The 22,376-nt window shown below is 52.0% G+C and overlaps 1 protein-coding gene across 3 annotated transcripts in view; it reads left to right on the top strand.

Moving 5' to 3' along the window:
- Positions 1–22,376, top strand: part of SUFU (SUFU negative regulator of hedgehog signaling) — a 117,543-nt gene that overhangs the window by 73,685 nt on the left and 21,482 nt on the right. For 2 of the 3 annotated variants that reach the window (XR_009868291.1, XM_062213956.1), the window contains exons 4-8: positions 1,095–1,237; positions 2,865–2,950; positions 3,200–3,272; positions 6,704–6,860; positions 8,985–9,096. Coding sequence is in view for 2 of the 3 variants with exons in the window: in XM_062213956.1 (XP_062069940.1) it covers positions 1,095–1,237; positions 2,865–2,950; positions 3,200–3,272; positions 6,704–6,860; positions 8,985–9,096 (571 nt within the window). In the remaining variant the exon portion in view is untranslated. The remainder of the gene's footprint in view (positions 1–1,094; positions 1,238–2,864; positions 2,951–3,199; positions 3,273–6,703; positions 6,861–8,984; positions 9,097–22,376) is intronic. The other variant, XM_062213957.1, reaches the window with a different exon arrangement.

The following is a 22,376-nucleotide window of genomic DNA, read 5'->3' as shown; positions in this document are numbered from 1 at the left end:
GTACCCCAGATAAGAGTCCAGGTCAGTAGGACATTGCACACCTGGATTATCCCCCCTGATGGTTATACTGCCTTAACAAAATGATGAGCCTGTGTCAAGTGCAGTGGTGAGGCTGAGGTAGCTAAGTCATCAGAGAAATAGCCACCCCTCCAGTCTGTCCATCTCTGCCTGGGGAAGTGAGGAACTACCCAGTCCTCCATTTCCCAGAGCCTTGAGTGCCCCTGGGAAATCCTTCTGTCCACCTGTGGGAAGTGGGTGGCAGATCTCACAGGCCCTCCAGCTCGGGTGCTCCCTTCTCCTTTTTTAAGATTTATTTATTTACTTGAAAGTCAGAGTTACACAGAGAGAGAAGGAAAGGCTCAGAGAGAGAGAGAGAGATCTTCCATCCTAGATGGCCACAGTGGCCAGAGCTGTGCCAATCTGAAGTCAGGAGCTAGGAACTTCCTCTGGGTCCCATGCGGGCGCAGCGGCCCAAGGATTTGGGTCATCTTCTACTGCTTCCCCAGGCCATAGCAGAGAGCTGGATTAATAGTGGAGCAGCCAGAACTCCAACCGGTGCCCATATAGGATGCCAGCACTGCAGGTGGCGGCTTTACCTGCTATGCCACAGCACCAACCCCAAGGGTGCTCCCTTCTGAGTGGCTTCAGTAGCCAGAGATCCCGGTCTGTCTTTCCAAGGTGAAGGGCTTTCCTTGCGCTCTGGCCTCGCTGTGGACTTCCGGCCAGATGGCTGCACGGGAGAGCACTTCATTCTTTCTCAGCAGACACAATCATGGTTGCCGTCTCTGCTACTAGTGAGGGTGCAGGGGAAGTGAAGCAGATGCCTGGACCCTTTGGACTTCCCAAGCCTGTGCACATCCACACCAGCGGCCCATTCTTTCCCACTGAAGGCTGACAGAATCGGCAAGCCGGGTCGGCTTGGTTCTTTGGAAATATCCACAAACTTTGCTTCCACCACAGTGAATGTATTGCCTCCTTCCAGGGGCCACCCCAGGAGGCTGGAGCCTCCCAGCCTGGGCTTCTGAGGTTCCAGGCTGGCTCCATGCCTGGGTGCAGGGCCTTAAACACTGAGGACTCTCACGTCTCTCCCACAGAGAACACTTTCTGCAGTGGGGACCACGTGTCTTGGCACAGCCCTTTGGATAACAGCGAGTCGAGAATTCAGCACATGCTGCTGACAGAGGACCCACAAATGCAACCGGTGCAGACACCCTTTGGGGTAGTGACCTTCCTCCAGGTGAGACACGGGTTGGCCTCTGCCTGGAGCCTTCCCTGTGGGAAAAGTTCTGGCAAGACAGGAGCAGGAGGTTTTCTTTGATCTCCATCTTCTGTTCCCACTGATGGTTTGTCAGCAGAGGGTCTGCCTTAACCTTCTGAGGCGGCAGGAGGGGAGGGAAGGGGCTGCCTGGGTGTGAGAGGATGACTAGTGGGGTGAGGTCACAGGGAAGGCATTTTGTGAACCAGGAAAGGCCCAGACAGCCGCAGGTGCGTCTGGACTCCACTTTCCCAGAAGGGCTGTGAATCCACACACCACACACATACCACACCACACATACACACCCCATACACACCCCATACACACACATACCACACACATACCACACCACACACACCCCACACACACATACCACAGCACACATACATACCACACACACACACCACACCACACATACACACCCCATACACATACCACACACCTCATGCACATACCACACTATACATACACCTCATGCACATACCACACCACACACACACACACATACCACACACACACACACCACACATACACACCACATACACACCTTGTGCACATACCACACCACACACACATACCACACACATACCACACCACACACACCCATACACACACATACACACCACACACACACCCTATACACACACCTACACACACACCACATGCACATACCACACCACATACACATACTACACACACCACACACCCCACGCACACCACATACCACATACACATACACCCCATACACACACATACACACCACACACACACCCTATACACATACCTACACACACACCACATGCACATACCGCACCACACACACCCCACACACACACACCCCACACATACCACACACATACCCCACACCCCACACACATACCATACCATACACACACCCCACACACATTCCGCACACCTACACTACACACACCCCACACACACACCACACACACATACCCCACACATACCACACACACACATATACCACACATACATACCACACCATACACACATACCACACACCCCACACATAATACACACACCACATCCCACATACACACCTACACACATACCCACACACACATACCACACACATACCACACACACACACACCACATACACACCATACACACTCAGGGCTGGCTTTGGGTCATAGAGATGTCTCTACAAGGGTTCAGGTGTTCCTCGGAGATTTACAGACTTAGCGCCCGGTGAGGGAAGAGCTTCTCTGCAAAACTGCCGGAGCATTTGGGCCGTGGTCCGAGCCTGAAGGGCCTCTGACTGTGCGGCCCCCGAAATGCCAGACAGGTGGGAACATCTCCCTGAACCTCCTCTCAGCCTAGTGGTAAACCTGTGTCTGCCAGAAACCTGACCCTTCACCGCAAGGGCAGCAGGGGTCAGGCCTCAGTGCTGTCTGTGGACCCAGCCATCTCCTAGCCAGGCAGCAGCCCCCTCTAAGGTTGGGTGCCAGCCAATTTGAGACACGGCAGCTCCCAGCACAGATCCTGCCTGTGGTCTCTCCCCTTGAGGTCCCCCAGGAGAGCCTGGTGGCTGCGCTTCAGGGAGGGATGATCATTAAAGCACAATGGCATCTTGTCCCCCGCCCTAGATTGTCGGTGTCTGCACTGAAGAGCTGCACTCGGCCCAGCAGTGGAATGGGCAGGGCATCCTGGAGCTGCTACGGACTGTGCCTGTGTGAGTACGTGCCCCTTGGTGGGGTGGGGCCTGGGGACGGGAGGGGGTTCCTGTTTCACCCCACATGTGGGGCTCCCTTTGCTTTGCTGTTTCAAGCACTGGTTTTCCTATCAGGGCTTCCTGACAGTCTGTAACCATGGACTATTCCCCTGTGTTCGGGGACTGGGGCAGCAAACAGGGCAGGCTGTCACCCCAGCCTGTCAGCCCCAGACCCTTAGTTACCATCGTATCCCCTTTCCTTGTCCACAGCGCTGGCGGCCCCTGGCTGATAACTGACATGCGGAGGGGAGAGACCATATTTGAGATCGATCCACACCTGCAAGTATGTCTTGAGTGAGGGAAACCTTCTAGCACATGGTACCTAGGCCTCTTCCAGATAACACTGACTTTCATCCTGGGAAAAGGGAGAAGTTTGATATGTGATTTGAGTAGAAATATGGCATGATTTGCGACTTGTCCCCTGAATTCTGCAACTACACAAAAGGGAGCATAGATTTCAGCCCAGGCAAGTCTATCTCAGACACATGCATTTTGCATTTTAAAAGGGTAAATTTTATCGTGTGCAAATTATGTGTCAACTTTCAAAATTAGATCTCTAGCAATGAAAGAAAATAAGTAGATATGGCTTTCTTGCCCAGTATTCATTCCTTTACTTCCCCCTTCTTTTTTTTTTAAGATTTATTTTATTATATATTTGAAAGGCAGAGTTACAGAAAGAGGGAGAGACAGAGAGGTCTTCCATCTGCTGGTTCACTCCCCAAATGGCCACAGTAGCCAGGGCTGGGTCAGGCCAAAGCCAGAAGCCAGGAGCTTCTTCTGGGTCTCCTACATGGATGCAGGGGTCCAAGCACTTGGGCCATCTTTCATTGCTTTCCAGGCACATTAGTAGGGAAGTGGAGCAGGCAGGACCCCCAGTGAGCACCCACATGGGGTGACAGCACTGCAGGCAGAGGCTTAACCACAACACCGGCCCCGGAATTCTCCCTTCCTAAAGAACACAGACAAGGCTCACATTGTGGCACAGCAGGTTAAGCTTCTGCTTGCAATACCAGCATCCCATATGGCCACCAATTTGAGTCCTGGTTGCTCCATTTTGGATCCAGCTCTCTGCTAATGAGCCTGAGAAAACAGCAGAAGATGGCCTAAGTGTTTGGATTCTTTCAACTTACTCAACTTACATGGGAGACCTAGATGGGGTTCCAGGCTCCTAGCTCTGGTCTGAACCATCCCTGGTCATTGCAGCTCTTTAGGAAATGAACCAGTAGATAGAATATCTTATTCTCTCTCCCCCCTCCCTCTCTGTCCCATCCCCCTCGTCTCACCCTCTCTCTGTGTGTGTCACTCTGCTTTTCAAATTAGTAAATTTTACACACATACACACACACACATTCAGGGAGCTATCTCACCCCACCTCCGCCCCTTGCCAGACAGTGGTGCATGTGACACTGCTCCCTGACCAGCTGCAGCGCCGATGGGCCTGAGGCCCCGCTCCTCCTTTGAGACACATGCTCCAGCCTGAGCAGTCAGATACGGAGCTCCTGCCCTTCCTGCTGGCTAGGTCAGCATCCTTCATGTGTAAAGGAGTCTTCAGACACACAGGCCGGCAGCTGCCCCTCACAGTGGCCCACCTGGACAGCCTCACTGTCATCTTTAGTGTCCTAGGAGAAGCACTCATCACCATGTGGATGGATTTTGAAAGACCCAGGAGCATGCCTGCTCTTGCTATGGCCTGCTCAGGGAGCAGGAGCAGCAGGCATCCTACCAGGTGCCTGCCACGGGTGTGGCTCCTGCTCCCCCTCCACCAGTTGCAGGGCAGTGCTATCTCCGAACCTTCCCTACTCTAACGCTCTGGCAGCCCGCAGGCAGCTGCCTTTTGGAGCAGGGCAGAGGTGGCAGATGGACACGCTGCCGGCAGTCCCTGGGTCTCTACTGCACGCCTATGAGGGCTTGGGCATGAATCTTCATTCACAGACGATGCTCCTCTGTCTTCCTAGTGCCTTTAACACTGAAACTTTCAAGTTGTTGCCAGTGTCCTCGGTTATCTCTGCTTTAAGTTTGGTTTCCTTATAGCTTCTGCTTATGCAAGAACCAGGAACCATGAAGGCTGAGCCCTTTGTCTGCAGCCTGGTCCTTTGAAATAGTAAGGCAAGCAACTTGTCCTTTGTCTGCATGCTAAGAATAGTCCTCTGTGGTCTGCAGGCTCTTGAGACCAGCCCGCAGGACCCAGAGCACCCAAGTGAATGTCAGAGCAAGTAGGGAGCCATGGGAGAAAGATGCAGCTTGCTTTTCTAGTGTCTCTGTGGACCAGGTGTGAACTCCTCTGCATTCCCTTATGCTGTCCTCAGGCCTGCTTTTGCTGTCAGTCCAGTTTAGAACTGCTCCTGTCCTTTGATCCAAGCTCTACCACTAACAAGCTGTGTGCCTGACCCAGTCTCCTTATTTCTCTGGCTCTTAACTCTTTCTTTTTACTTATGAAGTAGGTACACTGGACTAGTTTAGCCAGGAGGTATCTATTCTCAGCTCTTAGCTGGGTAAAGGGCTTCAGGGCAGCCAGTGGAGAGGGAGAAGCCCAGGCTCTCCCCTCAGCAAGCAGGGCTCACCTGCTGCTACCTAGAGGACCCAGAGCCATTCCCTGCTGCTAACCTCTCCCTACCAGAGCCGCAGCATTGTCCAGGCTGATGGTGACACTGGGAAAGAGGAGGGAGTGCTGGATGGGAAGGAGGCGTCCTAGGCAGGGACACTTGTGATAAGTCCCAGCAAATGAGAGCAGTTTCCCCCAGATAGCTCCCTGGCTGGCCAGTTCGGTGCCCATGATGCCATAGCAGGGCAAGGGGTGCTGATGAGTGGAGCGGGAGCTCACAGCCTTGCTGACATGCTCAGTCACAGGAGCTTTGTTTGGCCCAGACGGCTGTGGATGGGCAGGGCTGCTGGAGCCTTCTAGATGACCTCTAATCTAAAACCCAGCATCTCAGCACTGTATTTTGCCAGAAAATCCAAGGATGTTTTGAGTACAGCTCTTCCTCGAGGCCATTTGGAGAGTGTTTGGACTCAACAGTGCCAAGACCTGCACAAAGGCAGAGCCTCCTGGCAGGGGGTTGGGGGTGGAGTAGGGACACTGTCTATAGATGGTCACTGTCCTCCAGGCCCCTGTTCGATCTAAGAGATGGAAAAGGAACTCTATCTGGTGTCTTTTGCAAAACAAGTTAGGGGTGGCAGCCAGGAGACGCCAGGACTTCTGCTGTTGGGCACATCTCAGTACAGCTGCACCCTCTAGCTGTTGGAAGAGGAACTGCAGACATGGCGTCCCTCACCTGTAGCTGGCTTCCCCTCTGATTCCTGTAGCAGGAAAAGAGTTCTTGAAGGATCAGGGAGGAGAGGAGGAAGAGAACCTTCCTCAAGGAAGTGGGTCCTGTCTTTGCCACATCAGCTTCACAGGCCAGCACGGAGTGGGTAGGGTCTGGGCTCTGAAAGAGGAGGGAAAGCCATGGTCCTGGAAGGCTGATGGTGGAAAAGCAGCTGCCCTTGGCTTTTCCATCCCTCCTGGTTCCCCTGCAGCAGTGCAGGGGCTGGCAGAGACCATCGCATGTGGGAACCAGGCAGCGCAACAGCAGAAGCCTTGTGCTGCATCCGCTGCGTCCTCCTTGGCACCTGTGAGGGCTTGACATGTGCTCTAAGTGTGGGGGTGGGGAGGGCAGTGGTGACCGTGGGGCCCCAGTTCTCTGAAGGAACTCTGGCTCTTTGGATCTTTTCAAGCAGGAGCGAGTTGACAAAGGCATCGAGACAGACGGCTCTAACCTGAGCGGTGTCAGCGCCAAGTGTGCCTGGGATGACCTGAGCCGGCCCCCCGAGGATGATGAGGACAGCCGGAGCATCTGCATCGGCACACAGCCCCGGCGGCTCTCTGGCAAAGGTGGGGCCATGGCCCGGCCCCGCTCCTCCCCTTTTCCCTCTCCAGGATGAGTCTCTAACGAAAACAGCCTGTTCAATAGTTTCTTTACTGGCCTGAGTTAAGCAGCAAGTAAAGTCTTCCAGCAGGGTGGAATTAAGGGGGCTTTATTGGCCCATTTATAGCTGTTTCCTGTGTGTGTTGCAAATACAGCACCAGCGGGGACCATTGTGTTTTAGCTTCAGGTCTTGCGATCTGGGGTCACGGATGTGAGTGGAAGCCATAGAACAGTTACAGGAAAAGCCCATAGTCCTCCCAAGTACAAGAGAACAAGCACGGCCACCCACGGAATTGACACAGGGCCCAGCTCTGGCCTGAGGACCGTGCCAGCCCTGGCGATCAATCATGTGAGGCCCACTTGCAAATGACCCCCCATCGCACTGTCCTGTAGTTACAGAGTAAGGGGCTGTGGGTGGGGCACCCTGTACCTCTTGAGTTTGCATGAGATTTTGGGAAGGAAGATGAGTCTCCTGTTGGAAGCTCCCTGTGCTGGTCTCGGCTGCAGAAACAGTTGTGGCTTTTAGCAGAGGGCATCCCAAGCCAACTCCAAAGGAAAAGCAGCCATTTTGTGTACGTGTGTGTCTAGCTTCTTGGTCTACTTCCTTTCTCTTTTTTTTTTTTTTTTTTTTTTTTTTTTTTCTGATTTTTTTGAAGAATAAGATCCCTTCAGCCTTGAATAGCACCTGCCTATGTGCTAACACTTGTAAAAGTTTTTCTCTTTCTGAAAAGTACAACTTAAACCCCTAGTGCAAATATTTGACCGTGTTTAATCCCTTTCTTTCCTTCCTGTGTACCACATCTGTGGGAGATTCAGAAAGAGATTACCCAGTTACCAGAATCATTCTATTGCTTTCAATAAAAGAGGAAACTTTAGGAGGGATCTATAATATTATCTCAAAGTTTAATTGTTATTGACTAGGTTTTAAAAATTATAAAGGTGCCGGCGCCACGGCTCACTAGGCTAATCCTCCGCCTTGCGGCGCCGGCACACCGGGTTCTAGTCCCGGTCGGGGCACCGATCCTGTCCCGGTTGCCCCTCTTCCAGGCCAGCTCTCTGCTGAGGCCATGGAGTGCAGTGGAGGATGGCCCAAGTCCTTGGGCCCTGCACCCCATGGGAGACCAGGAGAAGCACCTGGCTCCTGCCATCGGATCAGCGCGGTGCACCGGCCGCAGCGCGCCGGCCGAGGCGGCCATTGGAGGGTGAACCAACGACAAAAAGGAAGACCTTTCTCTCTGTCTCTCTCTCACTGTCCACTCTGCCTGTCAAAAAAAAAAAAATTATAAATGTAACCATGCCAGTGTAGCCAAAAAGAAATTTGTAACCATCCCCTCCGCACTCTGAGCACAGCCCTTTGAGCACCTGATGTCAGTTTGTTGTGTTGTATGTGTTTACAGTTTGCAGAGGTAAGTCTTAGATCAAAATCTGGATGCAGGGGAAAAGATTAGTACACTTTGCCCCAAAGACCACAAAACACCTTACGAGAAATAATCCCACCAAGGGACTCCTTTCTCACCCTAGCTAGCTCATGGGAGGCCCAGTTCCCTGGGACAGACCAAGGAAGGGAGATGACCTCAGCATTCCATGACCCCGGCCCAAGAGGAAAGGGCAGCAGGGCCAAATCTTAGAGGACCCCCCAAGAACCCAACTGGGAGCCAGGCGCCTCCTCCTGTCTCCCATGTGGGTACAAGGCTCAAGCACTTGGGCCATCCTCCACTGCCTTCCCGGGCCACAGCAGTGTGCTGCAGAGCGGAGGGCTGGACTGGAAGAGGAGCAACTGGGACAGAATCCGGCCCCCCAACCGGGACTAGAACCCGGGGTGCTGGTGCCACAGGCGGAGATTAGCCTAGTGAGCCGCGGCGCCACTTGTCTTCCACGAGAATGGCAGTCCGCAGCCTCTGAGCTCCTGGAGAACACTGCCTCGTCCACCCTTGATGGTCTGCACTTGCTCCGCCCGCACGTCTGGCCGCCCTGAGCAGGCTCAGGACCGGCTTCACTGGCAGCTTTCCCCAGCGTGTCTGGGGTCTGGGGCGAGGTGGGGGTGCTGAAAGCCCAGAGAGCCATCAGGCAACGTAGTGGTGTTGTTGCAGACACAGAACAGATCCGAGAGACCCTGAGGAGAGGACTCGAGATCAACAGCAAGCCCGTCCTTCCACCCATCAACCCTCAGCGGCAGAATGGCCTCACCCACGACCGGGCCCCGTAAGTTCCCCAGTGTCCCGGGGCGGGGATGAGGGGACAGTGTTGTCTTGAGGGGGTACTCCCTGCGGATTGCAAGGAGGAGAACAATGCCCATGGCCCTTGCTGGATGGGCCCAGGGTCTCCAGACCTAAGTGCAGCCGTGGTCTGGAACACACAGACCTGTGGGTTGTAGGAAGGGACTTCAGAGGGGCGCAGCAGACCAGGAATATAAATAGCAGTAAATATTTACACGGACTGCGTGAACAGGCGGGGGGGCCAGGTTGGGGCAAAATCTGACTTGGGGCCTCCTGGCCTTGTGGGAGCCCATTGTGCTGAGCACGGTTCCCTCCTTATCTCAGCCTCGGCCAGAGTTGCCCTTCCTTCCTTCCTGGAGCCTGGTCTCCGGCTGATAGCTGCAACCCCAGGGGCCTCCCTGTCTGGCCAGCCCCACGCTGGACGCCTGCTGCTGGGGCCCTTCTTCCTGCCTGCCTTCTCTGGGGCCAGAGAAGGGAAGGGAAGTCCTTTGCAGGCTTCTGCTGCCTGTCCAAGGGCCCCTCCAGCCCTGAGGAGAGACTATGGCTATCCCAGAGGTCAGATCCGCTTCCCGTCAACCTCTCTTCCTCTGACTGGGGGCACGTGGGGGCAGGGCTGGAGCTGGGCATCCCCCTCTGCCCTTAGTCCCTGGGCAGTTCTAGTGAATAACTGCTGGCAGTGGATGCCTGGGAGCTGGCAACCCAGGCAGGAACCTCGCCTGCCAGGGAGGAAATTGCTAGGCCTTGGGCTCAAAGGCAGGCCGACTGATCCTGCAAGACCAGGGTAATCCATGCTTCTTCTAAGAAGTCTTTATTATAAACTTGCCATGTGGCAAGCCTGGGCCCAAGGAGGCCGTCTGAGGTACACAGGTTCTCCCTTTGGGGGAGCATGAATGAAACAATGAACTCGCAATGATTTGAGTCTGATTGTAGGTGCCGTTTGCTACAAGTGGCTGCTGCTTTGGGTTCTAGCTCCCAAAAAGTGGTAGTGGTACAGTACATTACAGAAAAGACAGGTCAGCAGGATCTGGTATAGTGGGAGGGCGTCTTAGAGGAGGGCAAACGACGTGAGGTGGACCTTGAAGGGGCCCTAGGATTTTAACAAGCAGGGAGAGAAGCTGAAGAGAATGGAGAACAGGGAGACCTGATGATTAAAGTTTTGTCTGCATCCCAGGAGCAGATTGTGGAGGAGGGAGCTCCTCTGGGAGTGGGGCTGCCCGAGCTGGCTCACCAGGTGGACCCACTGTCCAGAAGTTTGCAGAGTTGCACTCTCGCTAGAGCAAAGGTTCTGGAGAAGCTCCCCTGGCACTCCAGAGCATCTTTCAACTCCAGCCAGCTTCCCTGAACTAGCTGGCTTGAGACACCAGCATCTTCCTTTGGCAGCAGCAGATGGCCAAGCTGGGTCAGGGGGCATCTGGAAGCTCTCCACCTGTGAGTCTGGACACCATCCCGGGGCCACACTCCTTCCCATGCCCTGAGCTTGGCTTCTCACCCTGGATCTCATTGTCACTGGTGGGAGGCCAGAGGTATTGTAGAGTTCAAGTCTCGAGCAGATTTCCTACAACTTGGAGGCAGTCTCCTCCTGTGACATGCCTCCCTCTACAAGGACAGAGCTTCTGGGCAGAGGGAGGGGCTCCTGCAGAGATACACCTCACTTGCCCCTCTTATAGGCGTGAAACAGGCCTGAGATCTTACTCCCTGTCTTGATCATGCTCCCAGCTGCTGCACCCCTAGACATCACAAGGGGGCACAAGGCTCTGGGTTCCACATATACACACTGACTGGGCAGTATGGCATCAGTTCTGGACCCAATAAAGGGAGGCTGTGGCCTCTGCCCTTTGCCTATTGACTGAGATACAGAGAAGTGGGTGGGAAGGGATCAAAGGGGCTAGCCCTCTGGGGTCATCACCCCTCCCTGCAGCTCCAGGACCCAGGCAGCTCTCTGGAGTGCAGGGATCTACAGTCAGAAGGGAGTCGGAACATCTCCTCTGAGGTTCTCAGTGTGGTTACTGGGTTACTGCTTTGTTAGCAATTGGTTGAAAAATGGTTCTTCCTCTTCCTTTCCCAAGAACATTCTCCAGCTCACCCTGAAGTCTCCCAGCATCTAGCTCCCTGTTATCACAGGATCGATGATGATGGGCCCAGTTCAGATTTGCAAGCGGAATTGTAATATCTGTGCTGCCCACTCCGGGACCTGGCCCCATTTCAGATATACCACATGGATTGTGACTGAGAGCGCCGACCCAAAATGTGCTGGCACCAGCATTTGCTGTGCTCCCTGTGGGGGAGCAGCCAGCACAGGCCTTATTTTGTCTGCTGTCTGATTTCCCTCTAGTCAGGATTTCTGGGTTGGGGTGCTCTGATGCATGAGTCTTTGTGGGTCTCTGGTCTGAGAGGCCACATAGATCAGAGGTTCCAAACAGCTGATCCAGCTGGGCATCGGCAGCTGGGCGCCAGCCTGCTCCTGTCCGCCTTGGTAGTAGCTGACGTTTGCATGGTGCTTAGTCTGTACCGGCTGCTGTTCCGAGTGCTTTCTTTCCGTATTAACCTTTTTTTTTTTTTTAAAGATTTATTTTATTTATTTGAAAGACAGAGTTACAGAGAGAGGTAGAGACAGAGGGAGAGGTCCTCCATCTGCTGGTTCACTCCCCAGATGGCTGCAATGGCCGGAGCTGTGCCAATCTCGAACCAGGAGCTTCCTCTGGGTCTCCCATGGGGGTGCAGGGGCCCAAAGACTTGGGCCATCTTCTACTGCTTTCCCAGGCCATAGCAGAGAGCTGAATCAGAAGTGGAGCAGCCAAGACTAGAACCGGCGCCCATATGGGATGCCGGCGCTTCAGGCCAGGGCTTTAACCCACAGTGCCACCCCCACCCCCCGCAATATTAACTTAATTGATTCTCATAGTGCTCTATGAAGTAGATGATCTTGTATCTATGTCCCTTGTACTGACGAAGAAACTGAGGCACATAGGGGCTCCTAAGTAACTCACCCGAGCTGAGAAAGTGGAGCAGCTTGGGGCAGTCTATCAACTATTGAAACAGATGTGATCTCCCTTACCCCATTCTCAAGGACCTCTTGAAGGCCCACAAGACTGTGTCTCGGAGAGTAATGACCCTCAGGTGGCACTCATCTAACTAACTGTAGCGTGAATAGAGACCTGTCACATGACACTGAGGACACGGCTGAACCCCTGCATTGGAAGTTGGCTGCTTATTTAACTCCGGGGAGGACAGGCCCTGAGCCTTGGTGATTTCAAACCCAAGAAATAATGAGCTGGGTTGTAATCAGTTCATTTGTTCTAGAATCAGTTTTTGACACAAGGCCTCGTTTTCTTCCTGTTCTATCTCTGGCCCCTCCACTAGCTCAGGGCTAGGGGATTTCTTTGTTTCTTGGGACTTATTTCCTGCTTCCCAGAAAGGCGGGCCCTCTGGGTAACCTGCTCCTCTCCCACTCGCCTGCCAGCCCTCCTCCCACTGCCTTCCGGGAAGGAGAGTCCTTGGCCCTCTTTGGGGCTTCTTCGGCATTTCACAACCCTTGCATTCCAGCCATGAAATTTGTATCTGGCTTTTCCCAAGATGATCAGTTGAGAAAAGCCTCCTCCGGCTTGCAGGCGCCTCCCTTCCCACTGCTTGCTCGGGTGAACTTGGGAGGCATAGGAAGCAACCCCTTTGTGCCAACTGAGGACAGCCTGTGCCTGCCAATGTCTGTAGGGATCTGAGGGGAGTGGAGAGGGCGTCCCTGGGCCTCCTTTCTGTGTGAGGTCACCTGGCCAGACGTGCACTGCTCTATGGAGTCTGACCTTAGCCCCCAGCCTCTCCACAGTGACCCGGCGGGTGTGTGTGCCAGGTGCGGCTGCGGGAAGTTGCGTTTCTGTGAACTGTTGCTCAGTTGCTGGAAACCTGCTTCAGTGTTGCAGTCGTCGTCCTCCTCCTCCTCCTCCTCCTCCTCCTCCTCCTCCTCCTCCTCCTCCTCCTCCTCCTCCTCCGGCACTGACTTACTGCCTGAGGTCGGGGACTGTTTAGGAGGTCTCTGGGTTATGTGCCTGCCTAGGGAGGGCCAGGGCTTATGGGTACATGCACACATGTTGGAGGGAGAGGATTCCTGGCTGTGGGGGAAGCACTTTGTAGTTGAGAGGCCTCTAAAAAGTAAACTCACCGTCACTGCGGAGTCAAGTTTCTTGAACTCCTTGAATGGCACCAGCAGCTCATTCTCATCTGGAACACCTCCTACACACACACACACACACACATACACACATGCATGCAGCACGTTTCTGCTACTTTTGTGAGTGTGTCTGCTCCCATCTGTTTGGCCTTTTAGAAAGGGTGACTTTGCTGCCTCGAATTCCCATCTGAAATAGCCTGTAACCTGCCAAGGAATCATCCTTTAGAGAAGATTGTACTTTGTGTTGCTCAGCCTATGAGGCCTTGAAAATTAATTCGAAAAAGAAAATATCTCATTTCCATCCCACCTACCAGCAAGGTCCAGTGAAGGAAGAGGAGTTTGCATCTGGGGGAAGGGCTGGGCTGAAGCCAGTCCTGCTCACACACAGGCAGTGTTGGGGAACCGGCTCGGAGGGGTCTGTGTCAGCACAGTGGCCAGCCTGGGGCCTGCTCTGTCACATTGGTTTCCTCTGCCACTCCCACGCTGGGGAAGGATAGCTCTTTGCACTGGAAAGAAACCCAGAAAGAACGAGCCGGTTGGCAGGGCCCCGGCAGGCTCTGCAGGCCTCCAGCGTCCTCCTGGTCCCTGCTGTCCTGTGAAGGGCCTTGCCAGGCCTTTCTCAGTGCACTTCGGAAAGGGCAGCCAGGGGCCCCACAGCAAATCTGGTTTGGACAAATTTCTCTTTCAGTTCCATTCTTCTCTGCTTCCCCTAAGAGGTGAAGTCATGGCCGTGGTTGACACCCAACCTCAGGGCTCCTGAGTGGAGCTTTGAATTCTCAGTGCACACGCGGCATCGCCTTCCTCGAGTTGCACAAGAGCAGTATTTTTGTCACCCATCCTTGATCCTCGTGTCACCCACACTTCAGCACTGAGTCACTCCGCAGGGAAGGGAGAGTCTCAAAGGTGAGAGCTGGAGAAAGGAGCTGACTCGGTGTCTCAGAAGATGGGAAGAGCAGGCTCACTCGGGTCCGTGAGGGCCCTGCTTTCCCTCCAGGTCCCAGTCCCTGGGACCCAGAGGCATCCTGTTGACTCAGGAGTCCCCTAACCCTCTCCCAAGCTTTGCTCCCCCGTCTTGTTCAGCCATGCTGTCTGTCACCCTCCCCTCGCAGGGTTCCCTAGTCGGAACGTGACATCTTGTCCTTTGGTTACCGGTGTTTACCACTACCCTTTTGTTGCCTTTGTTATCCCTCTCAGCAGCTTTGTCAGAGTCACCAGGTGATTCCACCTTGCATGTAACAGTAGCTCTGGAGGTGAGTGGGTCCCCTCAGCTCAGCTCCGTACCCAGCACTCCCATTCCCAGTTTGCCCTCAAGGGAGACCTGCCAGTGGTTCTTTCTCTGGAAAGTTCAGAGCTTTCATCAGCAATCAGAAAGCAAAAGGAATAATCTCCCAGGCAAACTGCAGACAGAAAAGGTAGGGCTGGGCTCTGCAGGCCAAAGCCACTTCGCTTCTGAGTAATTGCAGGCCCTGAAGCCCTGGTTCCTGTCCCCGGTTGTCCCTAAGGAACAGGCCCCACGTCGTGTGCCAGTGCAGACATCGTTTGTGGCTAAAATGAGTCTCAGTGACTCAGCTCCTCTCTGTTCTGCCCCTGCTGCCAATTAAAGAAAGTGGCCGACCCCCTTTGGGCTAAGGCAGAAAAGTGAAGACTTTGCCATCTGAAGAGACCAGGATGGAGAGGAAGCATGGATAAAGTCTGTCAGTCTGTGAAGTGCAGGTAGGATGGCCAGGGCAAGTCAGATGAACTGTATGGTTTATCTTACAGTAGTCAAGATTCTACCTTGACACTGGAAGCAGAGGGTATGTTAGGATATGTAAAAAGTCACCTTATGAAGTGAGAAGGGTAAATCTAGAATGTGTTATATAGACAGGTGGTAAAGACTAAATGGGAAAATTTAGATCAATTCCTGTATTACTAAGGGGTCCTTCCAAACCATCCCATAAACCACCTCACAGTGCTGCCAATATGGGCTGGATGGGTTCTTGCAGCCGAGCAGGCAGTCTTCATTGTACGTGACCATGCGCCATGCCCTGTGTTGTAAGCTGCTGTTGTCCCCATTTTGCAAACTAGAACGCTGAGGCTTAGATAGGTTATGTAACTTACCTAGAGTCAAACTGCTAGGAAGAATGTCTGCTGGGATTTGAACGTAGGGTTGCTGACTCCAGATCTGGGCCCCTTCACCATTATGTATTGCCTGTGAAAGAGGATAAGAGTGGAGAAAGTGCATGTCAATTCACAGGGGAAAATAACTGGAAGGAAGGCCTTGGAAGTCTACACCCAAGTGCACAGAGTAGAGCTGGTACGTTAGCTTGCCTGGAAACCTGTGAAGGGGGCAGGGCAGGCAGGGCAGAGGAGACCATTTGGCTGAGAGAAGCACACTGAAAACTGGAATGAAATCTGCTACAGGATATGCTCCATCAGGAAGAGTGAGGAGGACATCTGGGGCATAGGAAATGGGATCCATCTTGAGAGGGGGCGAGTAGTACCAGGGAGTACAGGTGGAGAGTGATTCCAAATGACAGGTGCATGGGAAGAATGGGAGGAAGAAGCCAGCTCAGGGACAGCCTGGAGAATTCTTTCAGCAGGTAAAATTGATAGATACTTGATATGCTTCAGTGTATTGGGGGTATCTGTAGACCGTTGGTGGTAATTTAGGATTGAATTGGTGGTAAGCACATAGGAAATGAAGATGGTTATTAATAAATCCAAGGAAAGGAGAAAGTTATGACACAGGGGAAAAGTAAGTATGGTGCACTGCATGGCTCAGCTGTAGCCCACATCGGCATAGTTATGGTAGGGTAAACTCAGGACAATGGGCAGGTGAGAGGGCAGAATGAAAGACAGCTAAAAGCTCCTCTTCTATAGTGCAGAGGCGGTAGATAAAGCCTGAAAAGAAAATGCCAGGAATTAGAAATAAATTCTATTTCAAATATCAAGGAAAATACCGAAAGAATCAATTAACAGTTGACAGTGGTCGTCTCTGAGAAGCAGGACTGAGAAGACTGCTGGCTGTTGTACCAACTTTGTGGATCCATTTGATTCTTTAAAAAAGAAAAGCAAAGAAACTATATTTTGTGAACTACTATCCAGATGAAAAGCACAAAAGTGGCCCCAAGGCAAGCCCAGGGGTACTTGAGCTCCTGGGCATCCTGCTAGGAGGTGAGAGTGAGTGTGCAAAACGTCTGACAGGCCCCTGGAAGGTGTCTGTGTGGACGGGGAAGGAAGTGAGGGTTTGGTGAAGCCACAGCAGCAGAGCCTTGGGAACACTGCCTGGCCAGTGGTACCCAGAGGGGACCCCCCCAGCCTTTCAAGCGGTTTTATTGAGTTTTAAGTGGACAGAGGGTCCTCTGGTTAAGACTGAAGAATGCTGGCTTACCTAAAATGAAATCAGTATGCTTTCCCTCTGAGGCCTCAGGAATCCAAAATGCCAGCATTTTGTGACTCTCAGGCACAGTGCACATTGCATCCACCTGCATTTCTAGAGGCTCTTCCTAAATCAGAATCCTGCTGAATGCCCTTTGGAAAGCTATGTCCTGTCTCCTAGGAAGGCAATTCTTATAAGAGGTCAGGGAAAAGATAGATGTGTTTTCATGGCCCTGAAGCCCCACTCCAAAGGGAGGGGAGTTTTTGAAGGAGTGAGTCATGGTGACATTCTCGCTGTTGTCAGGAGACCTGCGGTTGCGCCCCTGCTCTCTGTCTGCTCGTTGTGAAAAGTTGGACTAGTTATTTAAGTGAAGGGCTCTGGGCTTCAGCTTCTTTATCTGTAAAATGAGTAAGGGAATGCCTATTTGTGGGGCTGTTAAGAAAACGAAAGGGGGCCAGCACTGTGAACGCCCTGGCCTGAAGTGCTGGCATCCCATTGGGTGCAGGTCCAAGATCCGGCTGCTCCACTTCCAATCCAGCTCTCTGCTATAGCCTGGGAAAGCAGTACAAGATGGCCCAAGTCCTTGGGTCCCTGCAGCTGCGTGGGAGATCCTGGCTCCTGGCTTTGGATCGGTGGTTGCGGCCATTTGGGGAGTGAACCATCGGATGGAGGATCTCTCTCTCTCTCTCTCTCTCTCTCTCTCTCTCTCTCTGTGCCTCTCCTCTCTCTGTGTAACTCAAAATTTCAAATAAATAAATAAATCTTAAAAAAAAAAAAAAAGAAAATGAAAGACAACAAAGTGTGTGAAGGGAGTAGCCACAGTCACATAGTCCCAGGGCCATAGTCTGTGCTCGATAGAAGGTATTTTTTAATACCATTATTGTGAACAGTTCCCTGAAAGTGAAAAGTAGGTATAATTCCTCCAGAGGCCAGCATAGGTATGGAGAGAATCTTTCACACAGCTCAGGGTTTTGAAGAACTTGAGCAATAGCTGGAAGGAAAGATGTGTTACACCGGCACAGCCTTTTAAAGAGCAGGGTCGAGGAATAGCCAAAACGCAAGAGCCGCGTCTCGTGAAAAAGTGCTATGACCAGCAAAAAGCCTCGTTTTCGTGCTTCTTTTGAGAGTGAGAAGAAAACCCGAGGTATCGTCATTTGGACAGAGATAATGTTAATCAGCGGCCAAGAGAAAACAAAGTTAACTCGAGTTCTGTTATGCTGCTTCTGTCTCAAAAACAAATGGCTTCAGACCAGGAAAGCTCACATAGGCATTGACAAGAGGATTTAAACTGTGGTTTTGGGCCAGCGCTGAGGCTCACTAGGCTAATCCTCCACCTGCGGCACCAGCACCCCGGGTTCTAGTCCCAGTCGGGGTGCCAGATTCTGTCCCGGTTGCTCGTCTTCCAGTCCAGCTCTCTGCTGTGGCCCGAGATGCAGTGGAAGATGGCCCAAGTCCTTGGGCCCTGCACCTGCATGGGAGACCAGGAGAAGCACCTGGCTCCTGGCTTCAGATCAGCGCGATGCGCCGGCCGCAGCGGCCATTAGGGGGTGAACCAACAGAAAAAGGAAGACCTTTCTCTCTGTCTCTCTCACTGTCCATTCTGCCTGTCAAAACAAACAAACAAACAAACAAAAAACAGAACAAAACTGTGGTTTCAGGTATCCTAGTATACATGAGCGGGGAGTTTTCCAAATACTCCTAGAAAATGTGTGTTGTTTTTATTTTAAAAAATGTTTAAAGATTTATTTGTTTCAAAGTCAGAGATACAGAGAGGAGAAAGAGGGAGATCTTCCATCCACTGTTTTATTCCTCAGACAGCTGTAGTAGCCAGTGCTGGGCCAGGCCGAGGTCAGGAGCCAAGAGCTTCATCCGGGTCTCCCACATGGGTGACTGGAGCCTAAATGCTTGGGCCATCTTCCACTGCTTTTCTCAGGCCATTAACAAGGAACTAGATTAAAAGTGGAACAACCAGGACATGAACCAGCACCCATAGGGATACTGTTGTCACAGGCAGCAGCTTTGCCCACTATGCCAAAACTTTAAACCCTGTTTTATTTTTTTTTAAGATTTATGTATTTATTTGAAAGTCAGTTACACAGAGAGAGAAGGAGAGACGGGGGGCGGGGAGGGCGGTCTTCCATCTGCTGGTTCACTCTCCAGTTGGCTGCAATGGCCAGAGCTGTACCAATCTGAAGCCAGGAGCTTCTTCTGGGTCTCCCACGCAGGTACGGGGGCCCAAGGACTTGGGCCATCTTGTACTGCTTTCCCAGGCCATAGCAGAGAGCTGGATCGGAAGTGGAGCAGCTGGGACTCCAACCAGTGCCCATATGGGATGCCGGCACTGCAGGTGGCAGCTTTACCCACTATACCACAGTGCTGCCCCCCCCCCCATTTTTAAAAAACATTTATTTTACTTTTTTGAAAGGCAGAGTGAGAGATGGAGATATTTTCCATCCACTGATTTACCCACAAATGGCCACAACAACCAGGGCTGGGCCAGGCTAAAGCCAGGAGCAAGACACTCCATCCAGTTCTTCATGGGTGGCAAGGGCCCAAGCATTTGGGCCATCTGCTGCCTTCCTGGTCACATTAACAGGAAACTGGATTGGAACTGAAGCTGCTGAGACTTGAACTGATGCTCCCATATGGGATATGGGATACAGGCAACAGCTTAATTCACTGTACCACAACACTGGCCCTGAAAATGCATATTATGAAAAAACTACTCATAAATTTTAAATTTTTATATCAAAATTAATTTTTAAAAGTTATTTTAGGGGCTGGCACTATGGCGTAGCAAATAAAGCCACCACCTCCATTGCTGGCATCCTATACAGTTGCCGGTTTGAGTCCTGGCTGCTCCACTTCCAATCCAGTTCTCTGCTATGTCCTGAGAGAGCAGTAGAAGATGGCCCAAGTCCTTGGGACCCTGCACCTATGTGGGAGACCTGGCTCCTGGCTCCTGGCTCCTGGCTTCGGATCAGCGTAGCTCTCGCCATTGTGGCCAACTGGGGAGTGAACCAGTAGATGGAATATCTCTCTCTCTCTCTCTCTCTCTCTCCCTCTCCCTCTCCCTTTCCCTCCCTCCCTCCTTCCCTCCCTCTCCTTCTCCCTCCCCTTCTCTCTTTGCCTCTCCTTCTCTCTCTGTGTAACTATGACTTTCAAGTAAAATAAATAAATCTTTTTTTAAAAAAAAAGTTATTTTATTTATTTGAAAAGCAGAGAGATAAAGACAGAGAGATCTCCCACCCTTTGGTTCATTTCCAAATGCCTACAACAGCCAGGATGGGGCCATGCTAAAGCCAGCAGCCAGAAACTCAATCTGGATCTCCCACATGGGTGGCAAGGGTCCAACTACTTGAGCCATTACCTACTGCCTCCCAGGGTGCACATTAGTGGAACAGAATGGAGAGAGGAGCCGATACTCAAACCCAGGCACTCTGCTATGAGATGCAGGCATCATTAGTAGCAGCTTAACTGCTGTGCCTAACACCTGCCCCCAAAATAGACTTTTAATTCTACCTTCCATGAACTTCTTGAAGTATCCTCATGCTGTACCCTAGAACAACAGGAGGAGAATTGGCAGATGAGGTTGTTGTAGTGGGCATCAGGAATCTTTGCAGGAATGGGAAAGAGGTGCATTAGACAGCTGGAAGAACTGAAAAGTTTCAGGAGACAAAAAGCTTTCTAGCCTATGAGCTTAGTATCATTCTCAGGGAAGATTCTGTATAGCAAGTTGGCAGTGAACACTCAAAGGAAAACAGAGTCAAAGAGCCCAGCTCAGGTCGGTGCTGTGGCACAGCAGATTGGGCCACCGCTGCAGCCCAGTATCCCATATGGGCACCGGTTCAACTCCCAGCTGCTCCACTTCCGATCCAGCTCCCTGCTAATGTACCTGGGAAAGCAGTGGAGGATGGTCCAAATGCTTGGGCCCCTACACCCATGTGAGTGACCTGGATGAAGTTCCTGGCTCCTGACTTCAGCCTGGCCCAGTCCTGGTCATTGCAGCCATTTCAGGGAGTGAACCAATAGATGGATGATCTCTTTCTCCTCTTTCTCTCTCTCTATCTCCCTCTCTCACTGTAACTCTTTCAAATAAATAAATAAATCTTAAAAAGGAGGGGGTGCTGTGGTATAGCAGGTAAAGCCGTCACCTGCAGTGCCAGAATTCTGTATAGGCACTGGGTTCAAGTCCCAGCTGCTCCACTTCTGACCCAGCTCCCTGCTTTTGGGCCTGGTAAAGCAGCAGAAAATGGTCCAAGTGCTTGGGTCCCTGCACCCATGTGGGAGACCCAGAAGAAGCTCCTGGCTCCTGGCTTCGGATCGGCACAGCACCGGCCATTGCAGCCATTCGGGGAGTGAACCTGCAGATAGATCTTTCTCTCTCTCTCTCTGCCTCTGCTTCTCTGTAACTCTGCCTTTCAAATAAATAAATCAATTTTAAAAAAAAATCCAGCATGCCTGACCATGCTCACTGCCTTTGAGGAAAGTTTGCCTTCTTGGTAGGCAGAGGAAGTGCTATGGGCCTTGTATAGGCAGGGTTTGGCAACACAGTTTGAGAATGTTCTGACATCAACACAGGCAAGACAGAAATGTCCAGACAACATTCAGGAGGATGAGGGGCATGGGGATGGGAAGGTTGGGTTGATTTACGATTGGTTCAGTTAGCATGCCCAAGGAGTAATGATGTCAGTCTGTCAGCCTGCCTGCCTTCCCTGTCCCACTCGCTGTGTGATCAAAGCCTGAGAGGAGAACACGGACGGCGAGTTTATCAGCTTTGTCAGTGATGTGACGTCAGAAGGAACGCCAACATGATGGATGCCAGAGTCAGGTTTCAGAAATACTTAAACCTCCTGAACTATCCAGATAATGCAGAGTTCTGCTCTTAGCTCCAAATAATCCACAGTAACTACTCGATGGGAGGCCTCTGAGCAGCCCATGGGAGGGAGCCAGGGGGAAAGCTCGTTGACAGGGAATGCAGCGGCGTGAGTTGGTAGTGTGATGAGGTTACAAAGAGTAGACAAGTTGATGACAGTTTTAATAGAAATTGAGTGTCCCAAACAAGAGAGCTCATAGTCCCCCAGTGATCTGCACTGGTTAGACCACACACTGTATTTATTTCCACCCATGATATTTCACTTCCAGACAGGACAGTCTAGCTTGACAAGCCAGAATGAATCCAGGGGAGGGTGACTTGAATGGATAGAAGATTTCAGAACTTTGTCAGGAATGGAGTTGAAAGTTGGGCCACAGATCCTGGAACAAGAAACTGTTGATGGGCCGTGAGAGCAGCCTCAGGGACTGGAAAGGCTGTCACAGGAAGATGGATTAAGCTACTTCTGGGCGGCCTGAGGACCAGTGGTTTGAGAATTGCAGGAAGACAGACTGCTTGGTGAAAGGAAGACGGCCCTCCCTCTATGGAACAAAGGTCTCAAGGGGCCTGACTGCCCTGTGTTCAGGCCTTCCCAGGGTGCCAGTGGTTGACCAGGGTTTGCAGTGTCCACAGGAGTCGGGCCCTTTCAAGCCCTATCTCACGAGTCACCTTTCCTAAGCTGAGGGCAACTGACCTGGCTAGAGGCAATTGGATTCTGGGCTCAGGACAAAGGCAAACAGATTTCTGGCAAGCCATTGGCATTGTTACAAGAGGAGCAGATAGACTTTTAGAGGCAGCCAAGTAACACTGACACATTAATACATTCACCAGTTGTATTTCGAGTACCCACCATATCCCTGGCACTGTTAG

Source organism: Lepus europaeus, chromosome 17 (genome assembly GCF_033115175.1).
Source record: "Lepus europaeus isolate LE1 chromosome 17, mLepTim1.pri, whole genome shotgun sequence".
NCBI lineage: Eukaryota > Metazoa > Chordata > Mammalia > Lagomorpha > Leporidae > Lepus > Lepus europaeus.
Note: the sequence above shows the minus strand (reverse complement) of the source record. Positions and strands in the feature narration are given on the sequence as shown.